Source organism: Cetorhinus maximus, chromosome 10 (genome assembly GCF_964194155.1).
Source record: "Cetorhinus maximus chromosome 10, sCetMax3.hap1.1, whole genome shotgun sequence".
Classification (NCBI taxonomy): domain Eukaryota; kingdom Metazoa; phylum Chordata; class Chondrichthyes; order Lamniformes; family Cetorhinidae; genus Cetorhinus; species Cetorhinus maximus.
In genome coordinates, this window is record NC_135888.1 from 128,446,971 (window position 1) to 128,474,743 (window position 27,773).

The 27,773-nt window shown below is 45.9% G+C and overlaps 1 protein-coding gene across 1 annotated transcript in view; it reads right to left on the bottom strand.

Moving 5' to 3' along the window:
- Positions 1–27,773, bottom strand: part of LOC144686008 (glutamate receptor 1-like) — a 245,409-nt gene that overhangs the window by 18,880 nt on the left and 198,756 nt on the right. The window contains exons 12-13 of the mRNA XM_078551125.1: positions 7,936–8,134; positions 5,871–6,118 (exon numbers count right to left, since the gene is read on the bottom strand). Coding sequence (XP_078407251.1) covers positions 5,871–6,118; positions 7,936–8,134 — 447 coding nt within the window. The remainder of the gene's footprint in view (positions 1–5,870; positions 6,119–7,935; positions 8,135–27,773) is intronic.

Sequence of the window (27,773 nt, forward strand, 5' to 3'; positions counted from 1 at the left end):
TGTTGGGGGTTGAGGGAAACCAGAAAATGCCATGAACAAATTGGAACAGCATTCAATTTCTGTTCAGCCAGTCCCTGACAGGGACTGTACCCCCTGAGTATGGACTGTGACCCTGCCCGCCCCCATCTCGAATATGGACTGTGCAGCGCCCCCATCCCGGATCCAGGCTGTACCCCCACCCAAGTTCTGGATAGAGATTATACCCACTCCCCTGTCCCAGATACAAACTGCATCCCCCACCTCTCCTGGATACGGACTGTACGCCCTCCCCTGTCCTGGATGGGGTCTGTACCCCCTGCCCCATCCTGACAAAGACTGTACCCTTTCCCCCTGTCCTGGATGGTTACTGTACACCCTCCCCATCCTGTATATGGACTGTACCCCCTCTCCTGTCCCGGAGTGGGACTGTACCCGCTCCCTGTCCTGGACAGGGACTGCACCCACTCCCTTGCCCCTGTGAATGACTGTACACCCTCCCCTATCCTGGACAGGGACTGTACCCCCTCCCCTCTCCTGTGTCTGACAGGGACTGTACCTCCTCCCCTGTTCTGGATAGAGATTATACCTCCCCAGGGCCTCATACTGTTCACCCTCACCAAACCTGCAGCAACAAAGAGCGTTGGACCCCCAGCAGTCACGGAGACAGAGACACACACAAAAAACACCTGAACAGCATGTGGAATGAGTGTTGACAATATCACTGCATTTGTGTAAATGGCTGCACCTCTAAAGATGCCTTAATAACGAGCATGGAGATGACTGAAATGGGGTAAATTTCCTTCCCATTGCTGAGGCCCAGGTGTTTGGTTGAATTTGCTGGTTACGCAGTTATGTTCATTCTTTACCCACTAGTTTTCCACACTGAATCTGACCTTGGAGTCACTGCCTCCACTGCCGCACTCCCCCTTGTCGTACCACCATTTGTTTTTCAATTTGTCCAAGAGGCCCTGCTCGTTCAGTTTAAGAACTGCCAGGTTTACGGGATTTCTTGAAATGATAAAACATACTCATCAGTCGTGAGCAAGAAAAAAAAAAACCAGCAGTCAGAATCGGAGTCATTCAGTTGCACAGAGCTAAAGTGGGTTAAAAGGTCAAAACATTCACAGGAAGACAAGGAGGAGTGACACAAGATGTTGAGGTGAAGTTAATTGTGTAACCCTGGAGGCGCAAAGTCAAAATCACTGGCTGGAGGGAACTTTCCGCACTGCCAAACTAGTAAACTCCCCGTGTCCTGGATCACAGCCCCTTACAACAGGGAAGCAGAGACTTTATCCGGTATTACTTTCACCTTGTGTACAACCCCCTGCTGCAGTGACCCCATAGTGAGTTAACCATTAAACGCTCAGGAGCATTTGCTTATCACACTGGGCTCCAGTCTCCTGGGCCACAAGCTAGCACATGGCCCGAGTTTGCTGCTGTCTGTACCGGTTACACCTTTATGCTGCACTCTGTACACGGCAGCAAGCTTCTCCACCTGTCCAGTGACCTCCTGGGCTCTTCCCTACAGTAAGTGAGCGTGGCTCCAGCAACCGTCCCCACCCTGACATGGCTGTGGACTTCTGATCTTCATGGCAAAGTGGAGGAAGTCAGAGAGAGAGGAGTAGGGATGGAGCTGGAAGTGTCTCTGATGAAAGATAGAAGTGGCAGGAGGTGATGGGGGTGGGGGTGTTGGCAGGCTGGGGAGGGGGTGATCCTAATGTGGGATGTGAAAAAGAAAAAGAGAGTGTCCTCGTGTCAACTTGCATGACCCAATTGGCCTTGACAAAGAGACAAGTGGTGGGCGCAATCCACAAAAGGAACACCTTGGGTTCAGTGCAGTGGACAGAGATGCCAACTCTCCCGTGTTGAGTATCAGAGTGGCCCAAAGATGGACACGACAGCTGTGTCATATGGTAGAAAGGTCAGAACCTTTAGAAAGCTAAGGGGATAGGTGTTTTTTCTATATTTGTTCATGGGATATGGGCATCTGGTGGCTAGGCTAGCATCCCTAATTGCCCTTATTCAGAGGGTATTTCAGAGTCATCCACATTGCTGTGGGGCTGGAGTTACATATAGGCCAGGCCGGGACAGCAGATTTCCTTCCCTAAAGGACATTAGTGAGCCAGATGGGTTTTCACAACAGTCAACAATAGCTTCATAGTCATCATCAGACCTTTAATTCCAGGTTTTTTTTACCATCTGCCATAGCAGGATTTGAACCCAGGTCCCCAGATCATTACCCTGGGTTGCTGGAACACTAGCCCATGACAGTACCACTATACAACCACCTCATAATTAAAGAAAGAAAGACTTGCATTTTTATAGCACCTTTCATGACCTCAGGGCGTCCCAAAATGATTTCCACTAATGAAGTGCTTTTATTTTTGAGTGTTGTCACCTTTGTAATTTAGGAGAAACAGTGGACCATTTGCGCACAGCAAACTCCCCAAAACAGCCATGTGATATTAGCTGGATCATTTGTTTTCAGTGATGTTGGTTGAAGAATAAATATTGGTCAGATTACCAGGGAGAACACCTCTACTCTTCTTCAAAATAGTGCCATGGGATTCTTGCATCCAGCAAGAGAGGGCAGATGGGGCCTTGGTTTAGCGTTTCATCTGAAAGATGGTACCTCTGACAGTGAAGCATGTCCTCATTCATGGGCATCGCTGGAAAAGCCAGGAATTATTACCTATCCCTAATTGCCCTTGAGCGGACTAGAGTGACAGCTTTAATTTACGTGCTCAAGTCTTTGGAGTGGGTAGGGTTGCCAAGAACTCCAGGATTGGCCTGGAGTTTCCAGGAATTGAAGATCAATCTCCAGGACGCTACTGTGTGCAACCCTGGAGAAAAACCATCAGGATATTAAAAAAAAGATTTGGTTTTGTCATTTTCTTTGAACATTTCTCTTTACCAGATATAAAAATATTGAAAATGTTGGAGGGGGGGAAGAAAGGCTGTTTGGCTTACGGTCAAGCAACATCCAATTGGGTAATGAGTCTTTTTGCTTTCCAATTGATGTAGGAAGACAGTGTGTCACAAGGGTGGATGTGTTGGCCGACTAATAGCTGGAAAGTGGAGGCAAGGCATGTGTGAAAAAAAACTGTAGGAGTGGGACTTGAACCCATGACTGTCTGGATCACAGGCAAAAGTGCTACCTGCTGAGTTATGGCTGAGGAAAGCTTTAGTCTGTTTAATGAGCCTTGAAATGTTCTCTCCACAGACGGCTCAGATCTCAGCGTCCAATCAATGGCTGCCTCTCGGCAACACATCCCAGCCTTGAACCAACTGCCTTTAAACTCATGAGAATTCTCTCCCCTGCTCACAGCCTCAAGCAAAATAAAACTGACAAGCAGCTGAAAAAACAAACTGAGGAAGAATCCAGCCCCAGGAGCCTGCGTATTTATCGCCATCAGTAATTGGAGCTGGAGCAGGGGCAGTGGAGGAAGGGGTTTGCTGGGAGGGGTGTGCCACACGGCATGGATGGGAGGAACCAGCTAGCAGTGGGCTGAGGGGGTTGCAGAGGGGTTGGAATGGAGAAGAGACACTGGGATGGGAGAGGGGAGAGTGTGGGGATGGGGATGGGAATGGGGGCGACAGCGCAGTTCCCTGGAACCAGCGCAGTTCCTTGGACAGGATTCAGTCCCCAAATGCTGTAACCCGGGATTTCAGGCCCTGATGAACTGCCGTCACTGTGAGGTGAAGCGGACAAGGCTCGGTGAGGTCCCTGAGCAACACTGAGAGGGAGAAGTCATTGTTTTTTTAGTGGCAGAAATAAAACGAGGCTTAAGTAGCACCAGGAAATTCTGGGAATACTCAGCAGGCCAGGCATCATCTGTGGAGAGAGAAACGTTTTGGCTGATGACCTTTTGTCAGGACTGAGCATTAACTTGGTTTCTCTCCACGGAAGCTGCCTGACCTGCTCAGCATTTCCAGCATTTTCTGTCTTGATTTCAGATTTCTAGTGTCTGAAGTATTTTGCTTAACTATAAGGTTTGATTTTTCCTAACATATGAACATGCGAATTAGGAGCAGGAGTAGGCCACTACAACACTCAAGCCTGCTCCGCCATTCAATAAGATCATGGCTGATCTGAATGTAACCTCAACCCAACATTCCTACCTACCCCCGATAACCTTTCACCCCCTTGTTAATCAAGAATTTATCTAGCTCTGCCTTTAAAATATTCAGACTCTGCTTCTACCGCCTTTTGAGGCAGAGAGTTCCAAAGACTCACACCTCTGAGAGAAAAAAAATTCTCCTCATCTCTGTCTTAAATGAGTGGCCCCTTATTTTTAACCAGTGACCCCCTAGTTCTAGATTCTCCCGCAAGAGGAAGCATCCTCTCCACATCCGCCGTGTCAAGACCCCTCAGGATATTAAAGGTTTCAATTAAGTCGCCTCTTACTCTTCTAAATTCCAGTGGATTTGTCTTCTGTGCTGGTCTGTAGTCAACCTTGAGCAGCAGATGGTGCAGCAGAACCTCTATGATTCCAGTTGTGGGAATGACTGATGAGGTGAAGTCACTGAGCACCTAACTCCAACCCAAACATCTAGAGCCTGTCCCATCTGGGCTCCAGGCAATGTGGGAGAGGCAAGTATGCTTGGTCCAATAGCACAAAGAAACTACGTGGAGGAAAAGGAAGGGTCTGTGTAGGAATCACAAAGGAGAGGCACAATGGGCTGAATGATCCCCTTCAGTGCTGTATGATTTCATGAACAGACTGATGGCCAATAGAGTATATTCAGAATTTGAAGCTTTCACAGTGTCATTTGGAATGAGCTCAGTGGATAAGGGGATGCTGAATGTCGATTGAAGTTGATTCATGCTATAAAGTTCCCCTCCAAGCCACTCACCACCCTGACTTGGAAATATATCGGCCGTTCCTTCACTGTCGCTGGGTCAAGATCCTGGAACTCCCTTCCTAACTGCACTGTGGGCGTACCTACACCACATGGACTGCAGCGGTTCAAGAAGGCAGCTCACCACCACCTTCTCCAGGGTAACTAGGAATGGGCAACAAATGCTGGCCCAGCCAGCGAAGCCCACATCCCGTGAATGAATAAAAAAAATGAACAGTGAGCATCTAGCACATCAATAGTATGTCCCAGTAGCTTGTCACGGAACAAAAGAGTTGAAACTTCCTGGTCTTGGTCTCCATTCAAGGGAATGGATTCAGGGCACGGAGATGGCTCACACAGCTATCAGAATAAGAGCTCAGATCGGGGCAGGGTAGAGCTGGGCAAGCAGGGCTGGTGGCTTAGGTCAGGGCAGTGGGGGGCTGGCAGGATAGGGCAGGGCGGGGCAGGTATGATACGGAAGGGCCGGGCAGAACGGGGCTGGTACAATATGGCCAGCAGGGCAGAGCAGGTCTGACAGGATAGGGCCAGGGCAGGTGAGGTTTGGTTTTTCATGCCTGTCTTTACATTCAGAACATTGAAGCATATCTCAAAAAACAAATTGCATTATTACCCAACATTTCTAAACCAATTGACTTCTTCCAAACAAGGGGATTGTCCCGGTTACAAGATGCACTGCGGATTTACTCAGACAAAAAGCTGAGAGAGATTAAGTACAAAGGTCAATAAAACTCATCGACTTTCAAAATGTTCAGAAGGAAGCAATCCAATCTCATTAACAAATCGGTCAGCGGAATATTACAGACATTAGCTAGCTGTATTATACTGTTACTGTGTTAGCACTATTCTATAACTGGTTGAGTTAACAATAACGTTAATTAATTTTATTGTATTGTAATGCTGTCAGTTACTTTTCTAGCTAATACTGTCACACTATCAGAGTGTTAGTTACAATCATTACACTATCAGAGTTAGTTCCAAGTGTTACACTATTAGTGTGTTTGTTCCCAGTGTTATCCTAGTCCACCCACCTTAAGGGAGATCCTTTTGGTGTAGCCACTCCGTATCCTTTGGAGTCGAGATTACCTCCAACCTTCATGGTATCGCAGGGTTTCCTCTGTTCAATGTACTCATTCATGGTCGACTCCAGGAGATAGGCATACTTCCCTTTGGACTTTCTCACCCGGGTTACACCTTCCTCAGTGGTTTTAACAAAGACTGAAGGTTCAGCAGACTTCATATAAGCCCACATCTTCTCAAAGACGGCAATCTTTGATCGCTGTGCAAGATGAAGAGAAAGTGAATAGGATGAGTCTACCTCAGCACCAAGTGCGGAGCTTCTTTCTGGGAACATGGGCTTTCTGCTCCTGCCAATTGTTCATTGGTCGATCACTATTATCCAGCTCAGCAACACTAACTCATGACCTTCATTCAGGAGGTGATTAACTTCAGCAGCTCCCAGTCTAACACCTTGACCTCCTTTAGGTGAATATAAATCACCTTTCAAGGATTTGTATTTGCTCCAATCTCAGGAGGCCCCTAAGTCACCTGCAATGCCCAGAGCCCCGATCACAGGAGGACTCCTATGCCTGTGTTGTATTTCCATCCCCCGTTCCAACGGTCCTGAAAGCCTAAGCCAGAACATTGATACGATGTCCAATTATTAACCTTCAATGCTGTAATCCCAGCCCCCTCAATGAGCCCAAACCATAGGATCTTTATAGCAAGCGAGGTGATTGTCTCTTCAACCTGGGATAGATTCAAGTTTAGGGGGAAGACAAGAACACAATATAGGAGCAGGAGTAGACCTTAACGCTGGTCGATCCTGCTCCGCTATTCAATACGATCATGACTGATCTTGGGCTACAACTCCACTTTCCCACCTACTCCCCATATCCCTTGATTCCCTGTGAGACCAAAAGTCTGTTTATCCCAGACTTAAATGTATTCAACGATGGAGCATCCATAACCCTCTAGGGTAGGGAATCCCAAAGATTCACAACCCTTTGAATGAAGTAATGTCTCCTCATCTCAGTCTTAAATGGTCGGCCCCTTCTCCTGAGACTGTACCCTGCAGACATTCACCCCAAGAATGAGGGCTCATGTTAAATCCAGGGGGAGGAGCTGCATTGATGGGGAATGACTGGGACAGATTAGTATAAAATAATAATCCCCTGGATTCTTCGGTGGGTGCAGTGGGTTAAACAGCACCCACCAATGTGCTCTTTAATACAAATATTTCCTTGAAACTTCCTACCCCACATAGCCATTGTGATCGCCCCTTCCCCAAAACATCTTCCAGCTCCCGGTACTCACATTTCAATGGGGACTAGTCAAAGGGCAACTTTGAGATCCATTGCCCTTCAGACGGGTGGGTTATCCATGGGGCCGTGACATGGACAACTCACATCTACAATGTTGCTAAAACCCAGGGATTCATTTCGGGATGGCCTTGTAGCTCCTGGTTGGGGTGCAGGCTGCCTACTGGCCATGGGATCTTGCTGTGTCCAAAGTTACAACATGTGACGACACCTCAAATGTCCTTCATTGGCCATTACTTTGGGAAGTCCTGAGGTGTTTAACGGCACTAGAGAAATGTAAATCTTTTAAACGTGTTGAACGCCGTAGTTCTACAACTTAGAACCATAGAACACTACAGCACAGAAAAACAGGCCATTCGGCCCTTCTAGTCTGTGCCGAAATATTATTCCACTAGTCCCATTGACCTGCACCCAGTCCATAACCCTCCAGACCTCCCCCATCCATGTATCTATCCAATTTATTCTTAAAACTTAAGAGTGAGCCTGCATTTACCACGTCAGATGGCAGCTCGTTCCACACTCCCACCACTCTCTGAGTGAAGAAGTTCCCCCTAATGTTCCCCCTAAACCTTTCCCCTTTCACCCTAAAGCCATGTCCTCTCGTGTTTATCTCTCCTAATCTAAGTGGAAAGAGCCTACTCGAGTCACATGTAGATCAGACCAGGTAAATGTCTTTTTTAATATTCTGCAGGAGGGTGCAGTACTGATCTTCACCCATTTTGTTTTAATAGCTGTCCCACAGTTAGGGCAACAAGCAGAAAGGCATCGTACTCACCCTGAAGAACTCTTTTGTCGATCCAGCGTCGAGTGTTCCATAGGCAATCTCTGTCTGCTTTGCGAGGTCCTCTGCGCTCTCAATGGGTGACACCATTCGTTCGACTGTCAGGAAGGCAGCCAGGTTGGCAGTGTAGGATGAGATGATGATCAAGGTGAAGAACCACCAAACTCCACCGACAATTCGACCTGATAGAGATCTGGTGGGGCGGGGGGGGGGAGGGTGGGGAAGGAGGGGGGTGGGGGGTGGTTGGAGGAATGACATGAAATGAAATGCATTAAAAAAATGACAGCAGATTACTAGTCTTGCGTCCGTGTGTGTGGTCTAAGGATGTTCATAACCGTGAAAACACAATGGCTTACATAGAACCATATCCTGCTCCTGAGACCCTACCGCCCCCAGGCACATACTATAAGAGTTGAGTGTTGGCGAATCACCGGGATTTCAATTGTTCCATCCTGATCATCAGCAGAAATATGGCGATGACACCCAACAATTCATTTCTTTAAACATGAGCTGGCAAGTCAGAAGCTAATCATGTGAGGAGTCGTGACTCCACCAGCACCTTCGCGGGGGCAATTAGGAATGGGCAACAAATGCTGGCCTTGCCAGTGATGCTCACACCCCAGGAAAGAATACAAAAAAATTGCAGGCACTTCTCAATCCTGTAGTTTGAAGGTGGGCACTTCCATGCCTCACCTCTCTTCCTGCTAAAATAATTGGAATGTGCCTAATCTTCTGTCTTTGCCATTGGTGTTCTGGAGGTATGGGACACTGTCTCTGATCTCCTTCCCATGACAGCTGGGGCCTGGTTATAACTCCATGCATGTGGATGGGTTTTGAGTTAAAATCGCACCCCAGTCTCTGCTGGCTGATCCCTCCCTTCCCTGGCTCAGAGAAGCAACCCCATCCAAAGTGCCTTTCATCCCTTCACTGCATGGAGTCTGCTGCAGCACTAGTAATCCCTCACCCAATCTGTACACTCGGTTTTAGCACCAACCCTCTTTTGCCTGCTGCTGCAGGACTGCCATGAGTCACAAAACACACCTTAGTCGATCAGCCACATTAAATGCTGCTGTCCAAACAACCAACCTGCTCCCCAGCTAACAGCCTGCAGCTGGAACCCCTCCTCAACCTTGTGAACCATAAAATGGGCTCTTGACCAATAAAGAAACAGATAACCTCAACAACCCATTGTATCAGCCAATCAAGTCGCAGCCCCCTCTGGCTCAGTCATCTCCCTACCCATGGTGTACACTTATTCAATGAGTATAATTGACACGTTATGGACTCAGAGCTCAGACTCTTCATTCACACTGGATTTCAGTCTCTGGAACTCTCTCCTCTAAACAGCTGTGGATGCTGAAGGTCAGTTGGAGCTTTCAGTAGATTTTTATTGAATACGCGTTTTGAGGGATTGTGGAGCAAAGGTGGGTGAATAGAGTTGAGGTGCAGGTCAACTACCATATGACTGAATGGCGGACCAGGGACTGAATGGCCTCCTACCATTCATACCTAGTCTGTTCGCAATGAGTGACACTTCCAAACTGCGTTAGATAGGAGCAGCATCTTGATGGAGCTAAAGCATGGACAGAATGGTTCACTGATGTCCTTTAGGGAAGAAAATCTGCCATCCTTACCTGGTCTGATCTACATGTGACTCCAGACCCACAGTAATGTGTTTAACTCTTAACTACCCTCTGAAATCGCCTAGCAAGCCGCTCAGTTCAGGGGCAGTTGGTGCTGGGCAACAAATGCTGGCCTTTTCAGCGACGCCCAGGAAAAACTGAAGAAAAACAAGAATGATCGCCGTGCTCGGTATGAAGCCCTGACGCCTGTTGCAGCTGGACTCCTCCGTCCTCTGAACCGCTGTGTGCAAGCTCGCTGGCAGGCTGCCCAGTCACTCAAGCAATTCCTCGTAGATGCCCACCAGCCTCCTTCAGTAGACCGGGCCCTTGGAGCCAACATCTGAGATCCCCCCGAAGCAGAGGCAGTATTTGGACTCACACCTTGTGGTATCCTCGCCCTCTGCCCTGGCTCTTGCACACCTGTGCCCAGTGACTTACCGCGTGAAGACCTCTGCCCTAGACCAGCCTCAAAGACATGTACAGTGCCAGTTTCTGAGCGAGTGCTTGCGAGGGTGAAATTCAGTGAATATCTTCAGGAAGGCTGACCTCCTTTTCCTCCATTGGCTGACGAGTTTCCATACCTTCAGCAGCTGAAATGAAAAAATGGAAGAAGAATTAGGTTTCAACGTTAAGGGAGGGCAGAAGACAGAAAGAGAAATGTATGGTAGACTATATAAAGTTCGTTAAGCAAAGAGTGCGGTGCGAGATAGAAGTGAAAAGAGAAAAAGAGGATGAGGTGTGAAGCAGTCCTTCTTGATGTCTCCTCCAATGTTGTCACTTGCTAGGGCCATGACTCTCCTACGGTCCGATTGACCAGAGTGCTTTTTCTGTGGGGAAAAAGGGAGTGCAGATGGGTTCAGGCATCTCCTGTGGAAGCCTCCTGTCTCAGGAGTATGTTAGCGATTGGCTGGTGAGGTGCTTCAGGAATGTCCCGATAATGGATGAATAGCAGAGGTGCAGTGTGCCAGATTTGAGGTGTGGGGAAGAAAGGGTTGCAATAGTGGTGAGTGCGAGATTATGCTGTGAAGGAAGTGTAGTGATAATAGGAAGTAAAGGGGAGTGGGGAAGTGAGTATTGAGGCTGGAGGTGGTGGTAATCGAGCAGAGAGCACAAGAACAGGCTTCTTACCTTGACAACACTGCTCAGGTCATTGAACCTCTTTCACTCCCATGTCCTGGGAGCTAACCTGCTGCGTTAGCCACCTCAGCAACCTCTTCATCCTGGAGGTGGAGAAGTTGCCTGGAGGGATTTCTGCCCCTTGGGGAGGAAACAAGCATCTCACCGTTCATCCATTGTCTTGACCAGACCATCCAAGGCTGCATTGGAGACACGTTGCATCGGTGCCCACTCAGTCCTTGCTCCAGATGTTTCTCTAGTCATGTGTTTCCCTGTTACCTAGAGCTAGAATGCAGCTCCCCATTTAACAAGCTGGCTGCGTGAAGTGGCATCAGAGAGGCACAATTTCAGGCCCCGTATCAAGCATCCAGCCAACAAATGGCAGGGATGGGGCTTGATACATACCTGCGTCTTTATAGCTGACAGGAATCTTACGAATGCAGAGGGACAAAGGGACATCCAGTATCTTCTTCAGTTCTCGGCCCGAAGGCAGGTCTGACCCACAGCACCATGACCTCCACCACAGGTAGGGCAAGGACGGAGGTCCCGAATCCACCCCAGGCAGATAGGGGATCGAACCCTGTACTGTCGGCACCAATCAGACCCCCGCCAGCTGTCCAACGAACTGAGCCAACTGTCCCCCAAGGAGTCTAAGTTGCTGTGGCAACAGATTCTTTTTCATGCATGTTGTCATATGGAGCTATGGATAGTGATGGTAGAGGCTACAATTTCTTTCCATCACATAGCTGACCAGGAATCACTCCCACTCTTACCACCTGCCATTGGCGTGTGTTGGAAGGATTCACAAGTTGATAACCAATCTGTTTGGCTATGAGAGAGAGAGAGAGAGACACCCAGTAGATACAGTATAAACATGGAGAGAGACACTCAGTGTATAATATATATATATATACATATATATAAATTATATATAGTGTAAACAGACAGAGACATCCAACAGAATGGTTAGCATAATAGAATGCTTACAGCACAGAAGAGACCATTTGGCCCATTGAGCCCATGCCAGCTCTCTGCATGTGCAATTTACTTGTCCTACTCCCCAACCTTTTCCCCGTAGCTTTGCAAATGTTTTCTTTTCAAGTGTTTATCCAATTCTCTTTTGAAAGCCATGATTGAATCTGCCTCCACCACACTCTCGGGCAGTACATTCCAGGCCCTAACCATTCACTGTGTAAACATGCTTTTCCTCTTGTCACCCCTGTTTCTTTTGCCATTCATTTTATGTGTCCTCTGGTTCTCAATCCTTCCGCCAACGGAAACAGTTTCTCTCTATCTGATCTGTCAAGACGCCCCATGGCTTTGAACACCTCTATCAAATCTCCTCTCAATCTTCCCTTCTCCAGGGAGAGCAATCGCAGCTCCTCTAATCTATCCATGTAACTGAAGTCTCTCAGCCCTGGAACTATTCTCAGAAATCTGTTCTGCATCCTCCCTAAAGACTTCACATCCTTCCTAAAGTGCGGTGCCAAGAATTGGACACGAGATTCAAGTTGAGACGGCACTAAGTATTTTGTAAAGGTTCTTGCCTTTATACTCTATGCCTCTATTTATAAAGCCCAAGATCCAATGTGCCTTTTTCATCATTTTTTCCAGCCACCACCTTCAACAATTTGTACACATATACCCCACTTCTCTCTGCTCCTGTTCCGGCTTTCGAATTGGACAATGTATTTCATGTTGCCCCTTCTCGTTCTTCCTACCAAAAATGTATCTCTTCACGCTCTTCTGGATTAATTTTCATCTGCCATGTGTTCATCCATTCCACCAGCCTCTTGAAGGTTATTACTCTCCTCCCCACATTATATTTCCAAGTTTTGTGCCACTAGCAAGTTTTGAAATTGTGCCCTGCACACCCAAATCTAGGAAAGCATTGTTCCTTGTACCACCCCTCGGGAAGCCCACTGTATACCTTCCTCCAGTCTGAGAAACAGCTGTTCACCAATACTCTGTTTCCTGTCACCCAGTCATGTGCCTATTGTCCCTTTTATTCCATAGATTTAAATCGGCAATGCTATTGTGTAGCATTGTATCAAATGTGTTTGTACATGTAACCGCATTACCCTCATCAACCATTTCTGTTACCTCATCCATAGCTCAATTAAGTTAGTTAAATGCAATTTTACCTTTAACAAATCCATGCTGTTTTTCCTCAATGAATCCATATTTGTACAAGTGACTGTTAGCTTTGTCCTGGATTAGTATTTTGAAAACCTTCCCCATCACGGAGGTTAAACTGACTGGCCGAAAGTTGCTAGGTTTATCCTTATACACTTTTTTAAAGAAGGATATAACATTTTCAATTCTACAGCCCTCTGGCACCACCCCAGTATCAAAGGATGGGTGGCAGATTATGGCCAGTAATAGGCATGTGCCTAAGGGCAGGTCCTCCCCTCATTGCTCCATGCCTCGTGGACTTTCACTTTCTTCTTCAGTGGCTACTAGAGACCTCCCATTTTCAATTTCAAGTTGTCTAGCAATCTTTTTCTCCCTCTGGTTTACGTTCCTCTGATCTTTCTTCAGTCACCTCCTTCAGCAAGTTTTCATGCCATAGAATGTGATTAATTTAAACCTGTTTGCCTTTCTTGATGATGCGCACGCGTGATCTTTCCTCCTCCACTTCATTGCTCTTGTGTTCTCTCCTCCTGAACCACTCCCTCCTTCTCCAGAACTACATTTCACAACGTTATATAATTTAGATGCATCATTGGATGCATCTGATCCAGTCCTGGTGACTTATCAGCTCTAAGTACAGCCAGCCTTTCTAAGATCTCCTTTTTATCAATTTTTTAACCCATCTAATGTCTCAGGTTTCTCCTCTTTCACTATAACTTTGGCAACTTCTTCCCTGATAAAAACAGATCCATCTGTAGGTCCCCATTTAGGTGTCTAATTGGCCCCAGCTCTCCTTTTACTAACCTTTCACTATTTATATATCTATAGAAGACTTTGAGATTCCCTTTTATGTTAGCTGCCAGTCACTTCTCATGCTCTCTCTTTGTAACCCTTATATTCTTTTGCAATTACCCTCTGAATTTTTTATATTCAGCCTGGTTCTCACTTGTACTATCAACCTGATGTCTGCAATACACTCCTTTTTTCCTGCTTCATCTTATTCCCTATCTCTTTCATCGGTCAGGAAGCTCGGCTTGTGTCACCCGACCTTTCCCCCTCATGGGAATGTATTTTGACTATATCCAAACCGTCTTTAAAGACAGCCCATTGTTTGATCATAGATTTGCTTGCCAATCTTTGACTCCAATTTACTTGGGATAGATCTGTTCTCAACCCACTGAAATTGTTTCTCTCCCAATTAAGTATTTTACTCTAGATTGCTCCTTGTCCTTTCTCATGGCTAAGCTACACTCTGCTGTTCTATTCCAGGAAGCTATTTGATGAAGGATAGAACTGGAGCCAATCTTTACACATTTTTGTATTTATTTACAGAGTTGTATATTATAAACATATACCTCTTAACTGCAAAAAATACAATTTTAGTCTGTGCCTATTTATGGGGGCTCAACTAATTCCCCAGTTAGTGCCCACCAGCTATGTGCAATAATTACAATTAATGAACAATTAACACCTCGGGCACTAAGATCACTGTTCCTTAAATGTTCCTTTCCTGGCACTTGATTGACACACCTGATTCCCCAGAACCAGATCCTGCACTGCCTTCTTCCTTGCTGGGCCAGAAATGTACTGATCAAGAAAATTTTCCTGAATACACTTCAGAAACTTTTACCCTTCTCTGCCCTTCTATTACTTTCCCAGTCTATACTAGGATAATCAAAGTCCCCCATTATTACTAGTCTATAGACCTTGCAAATCAACCAATTTCCTTGCAAGTTCTTTCCCCTTAGTTGGTAGCTGAGAGAACACACCCCTTAGTCTAAAGGTAGTTCAATTGTTTCTTAATTCTAACCAAATAGATTCTGCCCTTGACCCCTTTGGGACATCCTATCGCTCTCCAGTACGGCAATGTTCTCCTTAATCAATAGTGCTACCCTTCCTTTCTTTCCTTCCCTATCTTTTCTGATCACCTTGTATCCAGGAATATTTAATATCCAGTCCTGCCCTTCTTTTGAGCCAGGTATTGAACCACAACACCATATTCCCATGTAGCTATTTGCACCTGCAACTCACCAACTTTATATACCCCACTTTGTGCATTTACAGTCTGTAAACCTAATTTAGACCTATTGTATTCACTCTTATTTTGATCCCACTATTTCTGAGTCTAGTTCTATCTGTCTCTCCCAATTCCTTGTGGGCCTTGTCTCTTCTTTTGAATGCTATATCTTAGTACCCATGCCTTTGCCAAATTAGTTTAAACCATCTCCAACAACACTGGCAAACCACGCTACAAAGACATTGTCCTGACATTATTGAGCAATCGATCCAGCCCGTATAGGTCCCACCTCACCAAGCACAGACCACAATCTTCCAAGAGTTTGCTGTATTTTCTCTCCAGCCACACATTCATCTGCTTTATTCTCCTACTCCTGTAACAACTAGTGCGTGGCACCGGGAGCAATCAAGATTGCTACCATTGAGGTCCTGTTTAGTAGCCTCTTTTCGAACTCCATAAAACCTGCCTGCAGGACCTCACTCCCATTTCTATGTCACTGGTACCAATATGGCTCACAATCTCTAGATGTTCAAAGAAACTCTGGATGTTCACCCGCAGGCACCCCCCTCCTCAGAATGGCCTGCAGCCGCTCAGTGACATTCTGCACCCTGGCACCACTATCCTGGAATCTTGTTTGTAGACACAGAAGCACCAGCCTGTGTGCTAAATTAATCAGAATCGCTGATCACTATTGATATCCTGATCTTCCTTCCCTCCACCTCCTGTACCACTGTGACGCTGGGCTCTGGCTGCACCCCTCCAAAGGAATGATCACCCTCAATAGTATTCAGAACTGAATATAATGAGCATATACAATATAAACAAACAGAAAGAGATAGTTGATATATATATAGCATAAACACAGTAAAAGACGTCTGGTGGATAGAGTATTAACACACAGTGACATGCAGTATTTACAGTATAAGGACACAATAAAAGCCAGTATGTACAGCATAAACACACAGCGTGACACCCAGTATATACAGCACTTTTAAAAAATGTATTTGATCTTGGGATGTGGCAAGGCCAGCATTTGTTATTCATCCCTAACTGCCTTTGAAAAGGTGGTGCTGAGCTGCCTTCTTGAACCACTGTAGTACATTTGGTATAGGTACACACACAGTGCTTTTTGGAGGAAGTTCCAGGATTTTGATCCAGCGACAGTGAAGAAATGGCAATATAGTTCCAAGTGAGGATCTTGTGTGAATTGGAGGGGAACTTGCAGGTGGCGGTGTTTCCATGCAGGTGGTAGAGCTCACGGCTTTGGAAGGTGCCCATCGAAAGTGACTTGGCGAGTTAGTGCAGTGCATCTTGTAGGTGGTACACACTGTTGCCACTGCGCATTGGTGGTGCAGGGAGCGAATGTTTAAGTTGACGGATGGGGTGTCAGTCAAATAAGCTGCTTTGTCTTGGATGTTGTCAAGTTTCTTGTGTGTTGTTGAAACTTCACATGTCCAGGCAAGTGGAGAGTATTCCATCACATTCCTGACTTGTGCCTTGTAGATGGTGGACAGGCTTTGGGGAGTCAGGTGAGTTACTAGGTGCATCTTATGCCCTGCTCTCATAGTCACAGTATGTATAAGGCAGGTACGGTTAAGATTTTTTTTCCTTTATTCTTTCATGGGATGTGGGCATCACTGGCAAGGCCAGCATTTGTTGCCCATCCCTAATTGCCCTTAAACTGAGTAGCTGGCTAGGCCATTTCAGAGGGCAGTTAAGAGTCAACCACATTACTGTGGGTCTGGAGTTACATGTAGGCCAGACCGGGTAAGGATGGCAGATTTACCTCCCCAAAAGGGGCATTAGTGAACCTGATGAGTTTTTATGACAATCGATGATAGTTTCATGGTCACCATCACTGAGACTGGCTTTACATTCCAGATTTATTAACTGAATTCAAGTTCTACAAGCTGCCGCGTTGGGATTTGAACCCATGCCCTAGAGCATTAGCTTAGGTTTCTGGATTGTTAGTTCAGCAAAATTACCAACACACGACCAGTCCAATGAAATAGTGGCTGGTCTTGATCTGGAGGGTGTTGTGTTCGTGGGCTTTCAAAAAAAAGTTTGATAAACCGTCACAAAGTAGACTTGTTAGCAAAATTAAAGCCCATGAGATTAAAGGGGGGAGTGGCCGCATGAATACAACATTGGCAAAGAGACAGAAAGCAGAGAGCAGTGGCGAATGGTTGTTTTTCACACTGAGGGAAATATATAATGGAGTTCCCCAGGGGTCAGTATTCGGAGGATTGTTCTAATTTTTGCGATATATTAATGACCTTGGGAGTGCATGGCATAATGTCAGAAGATGCAAAACATAGGCCAGAATTTTTCGTTCGTCAGGCGGGCGCATGCTCAACCCGAGCGAGTATAAAATGACGCGCGATAACATCGGGCGAGTGTCCTGACGTCATCGCGCAATTTTTTTTTGAAAGCCCATGAACAAAACACCAACCACACTCTCCAGATTAAAACCAGCCATTATTTAATTAAACTGGTGGCGTCGTGGTAATTTTGCTGGACCAGCAATCCAGAAACTCAAGCTAATGCTCTGGGATATGGGTTCAAATCCCACCATGGCAGCTCGTGGAATTTGAATTCAGTTAATAAATCTGGAATATAAAGCCAGTCTCAGTGGTGGTGGCCATGAAACGATCATCGATTGTCGTAAAATCCCATCTGATTCACTAATGCCCTTTAGGGAAGGAAACCTGCCATCCTTACCTGGCAGAGAAGGTTGAAGGGAGATTTAATCGAGGTGTTCAAAATGTTGAAGGGATCTCGTAGCTTAAATAAGGAAAAACTGTTTCCATTGGCGGGAGGGTCAGTAAGCAGAGAACAGAGATTTAAGATGACAAGTTATAAAAACCAGAGGTGAGATGGGGAGGATTTTTACGCAGCAAATTGTTATGATCTGGAACGCACTGTCTGAAAGTGTGTGAGCTCGAGCAGACTCAATCGTAAAGATCAAAAGGGAGTTGGACAAACACTTGAAACTGAAATGAAAGCAGGAAAATATAATTAGTTGGATAGCTCTTTCGAAGAGCTCGCACAGGATGATGGGTCGATTGGTCTCCTTCTGTGCTGCATCATTCTGTGAGTTTTTGGGGTGGGATTTTCCTGTGCCTGGGCTTGGAGGTGGGGGTCGGGGGGTGGGTTGCTGGGGGTCACCCGTAACATAGGAGGGAACCATGTCAGAATGGCTTGCCAAAGTATCCCTGCTACTGTGGTGCTTTTCCTTGGGAACAGGATTGGCTCCACACTCCACCAAGGTGGGCAGCCAATTGAAATGGTTAAGGCCACAATTTGGGGTGATTTTGCGGCCTGGTCAGTATTTTGTCACTGGTGAGGTAGCCTCCTGCCAGGTGCAGAGACTGTCAGCTCAATGGGGGCAGCCAGGGGGAATCAACAGAGTCAGAGACTTAATGCCCCAATGATGGGGCGCAGGCAGGAATAGCCATACCTATGGCCCAAACAATTCCTTCAGAGGGATTACCCTCCACCCTAAGGAGCCTCCCGGCTTAGGCCTTCACAACCTTTGATCGGTATCACACCTCCAAGTTTGGGCACCCTCATGGTCTTGACCTGCCTCAGCAGCACTCACCATTCCCGGAGGGACTGCCAAGGCTTCAGAGCTGCCAGCCCTCTCATTGGACTGGCAACATCCTTAATAGGATACCCAGTTTGGAGAGCTCCAATTAGGAGGCAGCCTCCCCCGAGATTGCGTTGTCGGTCTCATTGCCGGCAAATGCAGGTTAGGCCCCCCAATTTGGTCCTGATGTTGGGGTCCCAAAGCCAGGTCCTAACTTCAGCCCATTGAGTCTATGATTCAGTCAGTTCCTTGGAGCATGGCTGCAGACACAACTCAGCCTTCACGATGCATTGAATAGAAATAAATAGAGAAAAGATTTCTTGAGGAAGTTAATCTGACAGGCAATTAGCCAGCTCCTACCTTATCTTTGAAGAGAATCTCTGTCTCTCTCCCTCTCCCTCTCTCTCTCTCTCTCCATTGATCTCTCATTCCCTTCCAAACCTGCGGACAATTGCCCTTCAGTAGGAATTTTCTAATTGCTTCCCAAGCCACGACGATTCTTTTTTTAAAACATTAATAAGGAAATTCATACATCAAAAAAGAAGCCTGACTTGTAAAAAAATACAGATACAACTCAATAGTGTCATCATAATATAAGTGGTCCTGCAGGGCCTATGGGTTTCACTGTGCAATGTGAACAAGGAGGAACCCCTACACAACATCCTGCCTTCCTGGTACTATAATCAATTCATGAAGAATGGGGTGTTCATGGGCAGCTAATCATCATTTTCTGATTGATTTGTGATGCCCAGTAAAAGGCATGTTAAATTTATAATTTTTCATATACGAACTTTACTCAGCGCGGAATCTTTTGAAACTCACTCTTCTTCTAAAATCGACAAAACGCGCTGCAAAGTTGGCAGCTGAGGGTCAGCTGACCTGAATCTGTGAATTCAAAACTGCCGCACTGTCTCGCAAGGACAAAATGATACATTCCACTAACTTAAGAGGTGTCAACTACCCATCTCCTGAGACCATCCAGAAGATACTTCCCGACTTGAATGGGTCTCTCTGAAACAAGGATGGTGTTTGTCACAGCCCCCAGTAACCACCACCACCCCCCCCCACCCCACCACCACCTCCCCCCGGCCCCCCACTCCCCATCTTGTGGCTAATCAACCTCAGACTGACACCATATTTAGAAAAGAGAACTGTGAGAAGCCACACGATGGGGCAACCGTGTTGGTCTCCCCTTAATGTTAAGCGCTGCCTGCGGAAAGACACAGCAGCAGCAGAAAGAGCAATGTGCCTTAAGTACTGGAGATAATAGCATCGTAAGCTCTCAAAGCCTGTTCCTTTTGAGTCCACCAACACTGACAACTGAACCTCCTGGCTACGAGACTACAAGTACCCAACTTTGTGACCTGCAGGAAGACCACCTCTTCAAGGGAATCCTGAAACAAAATTTATATAAGACCTCGGTTGTTGAATTCACCATAAACCACCCTTCGGGAGTGAAGACATCTTCTTCACCAGGCCTGCAACATGTGGTGGCGCAGAATTCTATGTTCCGGGGGGCGGGCGCCGCCTGACCCACACCGGCATAAAGTTGCGCTAAATGCTGTCGGACGAGCGTCCCGACATCGTCGTGCACTTCCGTGATATTTCGCTCGCGGGCGTGCGTGGCAGTCAGAAGAGTGACCGCCAACAATTAAGCAGGTAATTAAGCCCATTAATGGAACAATTGTCAGCAATTTTTCATGGCCCGTCCAACCTCACCGTTGCCGGGCGGGCCAATCGGCCGGGCGGCCTTTACATTTTTGATGAAACTTCACCCAAGGGCGGGGATGAAATCTCCGTTAGGAAATAAAATAAAAAATAAATACCTGGGGTCAGCATTTTTATGAGGTGTGCTTCCCGGCGCTTGATTGTACTGCACGGACATTTTTTGCAGTTTTTTTTTGTGTATCTATTTTATTATTTGGAGGTCTGCAGCTCCCTGAGGCAGAGGTCTGCCTTTAGGGAGCTCAGTGGAATTAAGTGACATCATTGCCCACCCTCTTCCCGCCCCCACCCCGGCAGCGCTGAGCTTTTCAGTGCACATTTCACGCTGGCCGGCTGCTAATTGGGCAGTCAGTGTGAAATCATGGTCAGGGGCCTGTTTCCTGATCGCTCCTGGGCCCACTAGTCACGTGGCCCAACTTGGGAAAAATTCATGCCGTGTTTTTCCAGGTTGAGCCAACCACATGAATTATGAGCTATTCCTTCTGTTTATAACTTGTAAAAATGCTCTATTCTCTTTAACTGTACTTTCCTCGAGTGTGTTTCTTTGTGTGATTGTGTGAGTGAGTGCTGTAGTGTTAAGCTTCAGGGTGAGCGCGTGAATGAACAATGCTCTTTATTTAAACCCATGGAAACCTTGCTGCTGCTTATTCAAATTCTCTGAAATGTGTTCAGGAGCTAAAAGACACACACACAAACACACATACACACAAATACACGCACACACACAAACACACGCACACACACAAACACACGCACACACGCACACACACACACACACAAACAAACACACACACACACACAAACACACGCACACACACACGCACACACACACACAAACACACACACACACAAACACACGCACACACACAAACACACGCACACACACGCACACACACACACACAAACACACACACACACAAACACACGCACACACACAAACACACACTCACAAGCACACACACACACAAACACACGCACACACAAAAACACACACTCACAAATACACGCACACACAAACACACAAGCACACACACACAAACACACGCACACACAAGCACACGCACACACAAATACATGCACACACAAATACACGCACACACAAATACACACATACACACAAACGCATGCACACACAAACACACACACAAACACACAAGCACACACACACAAACACATGCACACACAAACACACGCACACACAAGCACACACACAAGCACACACACGCACACACACGCACACACACAAACACGCACACACACAAACACGCACACACAAATACACGCACACACAAATACACGCACACACACACAAAAACACACAAACACACGCACACACACAAACACACACACGCACACACACAAACACACACACGCCAACACACACAAACATTCCTCTCAAAAGCTTACTGATTATGGACAGTAGCGAAGGAAGCAGGGATTGCAATAGTTCTCTCTTACCTTGTCTGTAAGAGATGATATCTTCCTTTCTACTCCTAACTTTGCCAGTGTTTCTTTATAAAGCCACTGGTAGGGGAGGGTGGGTGTGGGCAGAGACATAAACCACAGGGTTGGTTTTATCCACCGCTCGATATCTCTCTTCAGCAACTTCAGTAGAGAGTAAAGTCAGGCAGGTTGCAAAACCAGTGTTTCTCCCGGTCCTGATGGGGTCATTAGGTTAGAATTGGTCCCGTTACCATTCCCAACTGCAACTGCAGTGAAAGGTCCTCACTGGGTTTAACAGATAATTAATCATCCTTCCAGAACAGGTCAGAGATAGAGTAAGACGGCAGAGAGATGGAGCTGGGATTCAGCGAGAAAATGCAGACTCGGGGTTGCATCATAGGTTTCTTTCTGTTTCTAAAGCTCTTATTGATTCTTCACTCCATTTATTCCTATTGTGGAAGCGCTGTACTGTCAGAGGGCCAGTACTGAGGAAGCATTGTGTTCTCAGAGCTGAAGTACTGAGGGATCATGTACTGAGGGAGTGCTGCACTCTCGGAGCTGGAGTACTGAGGGAGTGCTGCACTCTCGGAGTCGGAGTACTGAGGGAGTGCTGCACTCTCGGAGTCGGAGTACTGAGGGAGTGCTGCACTCTCGGAGTCGGAGTACTGAGGGAGTGCTGCACTCTCCGAGTCGGAGTACTGAGGCAGTGCCGCACTCTCGGAGTCGGAGTACTGAGGGAGTGCTGCACTCTCGGAGCCGGAGTACTGAGGGAGTGCTGCACTCTCGGAGTCGGAGTACTGAGGGAGTGCCGCACTCTTGGAGCCGGAGTACTGAGGGAGTGCTGCACTCTCCGAGTCGGAGTACTGAGGGAGTGCCGCACTCTCGGAGTCGGAGTACTGAGGGGGTGCTGCACTCTCGGATACGGAGTACTGAGGGATTGCTGCATTCTCGGAACCGGAGTACTGAGGGAATGCTGCACTCTCGGATCCGGAGTACTGAGGGAGTGCTGCACTCTCGGAGCCGGAGTACTGAGGGAGTGCTGCACTCTCGGATCCGGAGTACTGAGGGAGTGCTGCACTCTCGGAGCCGGAGTACTGAGGGAGTGCTGCACTCTCGGATCCGGAGTACTGAGGGAGTGCTGCACTCTCGGAGCCGGAGTACTGAGGGAGTGCTGCACTCTCGGATCCGGAGTACTGAGGGAGTGCTGCACTCTCGGATCCGGAGTACTGAGGGAGTGCTGCACTCTCGGATCCGGAGTACTGAGGGAGCGCTGCACTCTCGGAGCCGGAGTCCTGAGGGAGTGCTGCACTCTCGGATCCGGAGTACTGAGGGAGTGCTGCACTCTCGGAGCTGGAGTACTGAGGGAGTGCTGCACTCTCGGATCCGGAGTACTGAGGGAGTGCTGCACTCTCGGAGCCGGAGTACTGAGGGAGTGCTGCACTCTCGGATCCGGAGTACTGAGGGAGTGCTGCACTCTTGGAGTCGGAGTACTGAGGGAATGCTGCACTCTCGGAGTCGGAGTACTGAGGGAGTGCTGCACTCTCGGATCCGGAGTACTGAGGGAGTGCTGCAATGTGATATGTTGACTTTGCAATATGAAGCTAATAAAAATTCCACCACAGAAGTAGATTCAATAGTAAATTTCAAAAGGAAATTGGATAAATACTTGAGAAGGAATAATTTGCAGAACTATGGGGCAAGATCAGGGACAGTGGGTCTAAATGGGTGGATCTTTCAAAGAGCTGGCATAGGCAGGATGGGCCAAATGTTGGAAAGAGAGAATGTCCTCAATGAAACAAGGACAGAATCTATTTGCTTATAGTTGAGAAGCAACAAAGGTATGATCATGTCACAGGGGGTATTTTACGTGCCTCCATAGAGTGTGAGAAAGAAAGAAATTTACAGAAATATGCAAGAATTGTGGAGTGGCGATATTGGGGAACTTTAAATACCCAAATATTGATTGGGATAATGTAAAGGGAAAGGGTGGGGGAGAGGAATTTTTGAAATGTGTTCACGAGAACCTCCTTGCCCAGTATGTGCTTGATCCAAACAGGAAGGAGGCATTGCTGGATCTGGTGCTGGGGAATCAGGTGAGCCAACTGGACCAAGTATCTGTTGGGGAGCCCTTGGGTAAGAGTGATCATCATATCATAAGCTTTAGATTCGTAATAGAGAAGAGCAGGGAACAATCTGGAGAAATTCTAAATTTGAAGGGGGCTAACTTCAATGGGGTGAAAGGGGATCTATCTAGGGTAAAATGGAACCAAACACTAAAAGGAGAAACTGTAACAGAACAATGGGTGATCTCTGAGGAGGAGATGTTTCAGGTCCAGGATAGGTACATTCTAACAATGGTGAAAGGGGAGGCAAATCCAGGGCTCCTAGGATGATGAGGGAGATAGAGATTAGGATGAAACAAAAAAGGAGGGTGTATGATGCATGTCAGGTGAATTCTTCAAGCAAGGGCCATGTCAAATACAAAATGTTGAGAGGGGAAGTGAAGAGGAAAATAAGACTGACAAAGAGAGAATATGAGAATAGAATGGCAGTCAATATAAAAGGAAACCCAAAAGCCTTTGACCAACATATAAATAGTAAGCGGGTAGTAAGAGGTGGAATGGGTCCTACTCAGTACAAAGAGGGTGATATATGCTTAGAGGCGCAGGGCAAGGCTAGAATACTTAAAAAGTACTTTGTATCAGTGTTTACTAAGGAAGAGGAGCCTGACAAAATATTGGTAGAAGGGGAAATAGTAGAGGTAATGGATGGGGTGAAAATTGAGAGGCGGGAGGAACTGGAAAGGCTGGCTATGTTTAGAGTGTGTAAGTCACCCGGTCCAGATGGCTTGCATCCCAGGTTGCTAAAGAAAGTGGGAGTCGAGATAGCAGAAGGGCTGGCCACAATCTTTCAATCTCCCCTAGTTATGGGGGAGGTGCCAGAGGATTGGAGATTGGTAAATGTGACACTCTTATTTAAGAGAGAATGCAAGGACAGTCCTAGCAACTACAGGCTGGTTGGTCTAACATCAGTGGTTGGTAAGATTTTAGAAACAATAATCAGGGAAAACAATAACAGGCACTTGGAGAGGCTTTAGTTAATTAAGGAGAGCCAGCGCAGATTTGTAAAAGGCAGATCGTGCTTGAGTAATCTAATTGAATTTTTTGGTGCAATAATGGGGAAGATTAATGAAGGGAATGCAGTGGATGCATATGGAATTAAAGAAAGTGTTTGACACATAAAAGGCTGGTTAACAAAATTGTGGCTCAAAATATGAGGATCAGTATCAGCTTGGATAAAAATTTGGCTTAAGGGCAGAAAACAGTGAGTTGTGGTAAATGGTTATATTTTAGACTGGGGGATGGTAGATAATGGTGTTCCCCAAGGTTAGTGCTGCTTTTTTGATATAAATAAATGACTTGGATATTGGAATACAAAGTTAAATTTCAAAATGTGTTACTGATACCATACTTTGTGTGGCAGACAGTGAGGATAATTCCAGTCAATTGCAATCGGACGCAGATAGGCTAGCAGCATAAGCAGACCAGTGGCAGATGGAATTTAATAGCGAGAAGTGTGAGGTGATGCATTTTGGCAGAAGGGACAGGGAGAGGCCGTATGGATTTAATGGCACAGTTCTAAAGAGTGCATAGGAACAGAGGGACCTTGGGGTTTGTGTGCATTGATCTTTGAAGGTGGCATGACATATTGGGAGAGTGGTTAACAAAGTATATGGGATCTTGGGCTTCATAAGTAGGGGGATTGAGTACAAAAGCAGCAAAGCTGTGCAGAATCTTTATAACTGGTGAGGCCACAATGAGAGTATTACGTCCAATTTTGATCACCACACTTTAAGAAGGATCTGAGAGAGTCCTCGAGAGGGTACAGAGGGGATTTACCAGAAAGGGGGTGTTTATTACAAGGTTAGGCTTGGAAAGGTAGGGGTTGTCCTTCTTGGAACAAAGGAAGTTGAAGGGAGATTTTATAGAGAGGGGGATAAGATTATGACAGGTTTAGATAAGGCAGACATAGTAAAGCTATTCCCAATAGCTGATGGTACATGAACTAGGGCAAGGTTTTGGGCAGGAGCTATGGTGGGGATATGAAGAGAATTTTTTTATGCAGTGAGTGGTAATGAGCTAGAACTTGCTGGCTAGGAGGGTGGTGAAAGCGGAGACACTGAAGGATTGACGTTCACATCAAAAGAAAATTGGATGGGTGCATGAGGGAATTAACCTTGCAGGGGTATGTGATAGAATGGAGGAATGGAACTGACTGGGTTGCTCCACAGAGAACCAGCATGGTCTCCAACTAAACTGCCTCCAACAATCAAAAAAAAAGATTAGTTAGTCATTCTTTTATTTAAGAGTGCGATTTTATGAAGAAGCTTGAAGCAGTTTGATTAATATACTCAACTTAGTTCTCCCAAACTTGTATGCTACCCGAATCAAAAACCTGAGATTTCCTATTAGAAAACTGGCATCTAATTGGCTTATATGTTGAATAGTTTTGTTGCCATCGACGCTTACCAATCACTCCCATTACTGGACTGCATGCCACTTGTAGTCTAGAGTACGTCTTCGTTAGATAAATGATAATGCAACCAAGTGAACCATTTACTATATGTTAACCTTTTTGGAACTTATCCTATGCTGCCACATGAATCCATTTCAATAAACGGGTTTTATATACAAACCAAGTCAGGTCCAAAATTAAAAGAGAACCCATTTTGCACAAATAGTCTTTAGTATACTCCTCAGTACATAACTGAAAAGTAGGGAAGTTATGCTAAACCGGTGCTGAACTTTGGTTAGACCACACTTAGAAAGCAGGCTTGAGGGACTGAATGGCCTACTCCAGATCCTGTTTCTTCTATAATATTCTTCTCAGTATTGCATGCAGCTCTGGTTGCCATATTACAAAAAGGACAAAGAGGCACTGGAGAGGGGTATGTTTAGAAAATACTTTTGCAGTCCTTTTTACGTTAGCTGCTAGTTTATTCTCATAATCTCTCTTTGCCTCTCATTATTTCCTTTTCTGTTCTCCTCTGTATTTTTGGTATTCAACTTGGCTCTCTACTAAATAATAACCCTAATATTTATATTGAGCATGCTTTCTCTGTTTCATTTTAATCTTCGACATCCAGGGGGTTATAGCTTTGGTTGCCCATCCTGTCCCCCTTGTGTGACTGGGTCTGCTCTACATTCTTTTTTTCACGTTTCCTGGTTCTATTTCCAATGCTCATAACATACGCCTCAGTTTAGTTTTCTAACTACTCCTAGCTCTTATGTTTGGATATTTTTGTACCCTTTTTAATTACAGGTCACTTTGATAAAATGATGTTTCATTTCAAACCAAGGATAGTTTTAATCAGTAAAAGTATGATTTCATTGCAGTGAAAGCCTCTGGTTAAAGTATGTTTTAATATTTTCAACTTGAGATTGTCCCTTTGTTGCATGATAAACTCCCCTTCATGTTTTAACGTACATACTTGCATTCAGAGGGGAAAAATAAGCAGTCATAAACTGTTTTAAGCATAATACGATGGGCAGCTTTCCATTTGACCCTTAATGTGAATTAACAAATCCCTTAACATTAGATAAAGAGTTAATACACAAGGCAAAATAGGCAGAGTTTTAAAAACGCGATAATAGGTTACCACAGGCAGAGTGCAGAGCAGGAACAACAAACTGTTGATCTCTACAAAATTGGTCAACAATCACAAGCGCTTTTTTGGAAATATAAAAAAGCCAACATTTCTAAAGTGATCCCTCACACCAAGACAAGTTTATTTAGCTGTCTGCAAAAACCCAAAAGGCTAGTTTTCATTTGCTATACCAAGTAGGTTCAACCATGGCAAGTGGACATTGAAATGAACACTGCACAGTTTAACTAATCTCCTTCATCATAGGCCACTGCAAATGTGTACTGGCAGAAGAGTCTCAATTCTAATGAAGCAATCAGTAGCAGCAATGATACTGAAAATATTTAATCTGCATCTCCTAGGAACCTTTGGCAAAGATCGTCCCTGTGAAACACAAGTTTGAGTTAAACCATAGTTTCTGTATACTTCTTGCTACATAAAACGCTGGATGTTTGTATTTATTTTGATAATATTCCTTGGTATATAATGGGAGCCTGCAGTGCACAACTCATAACACATTAAATGGAAAAGAAAGGCTTAATT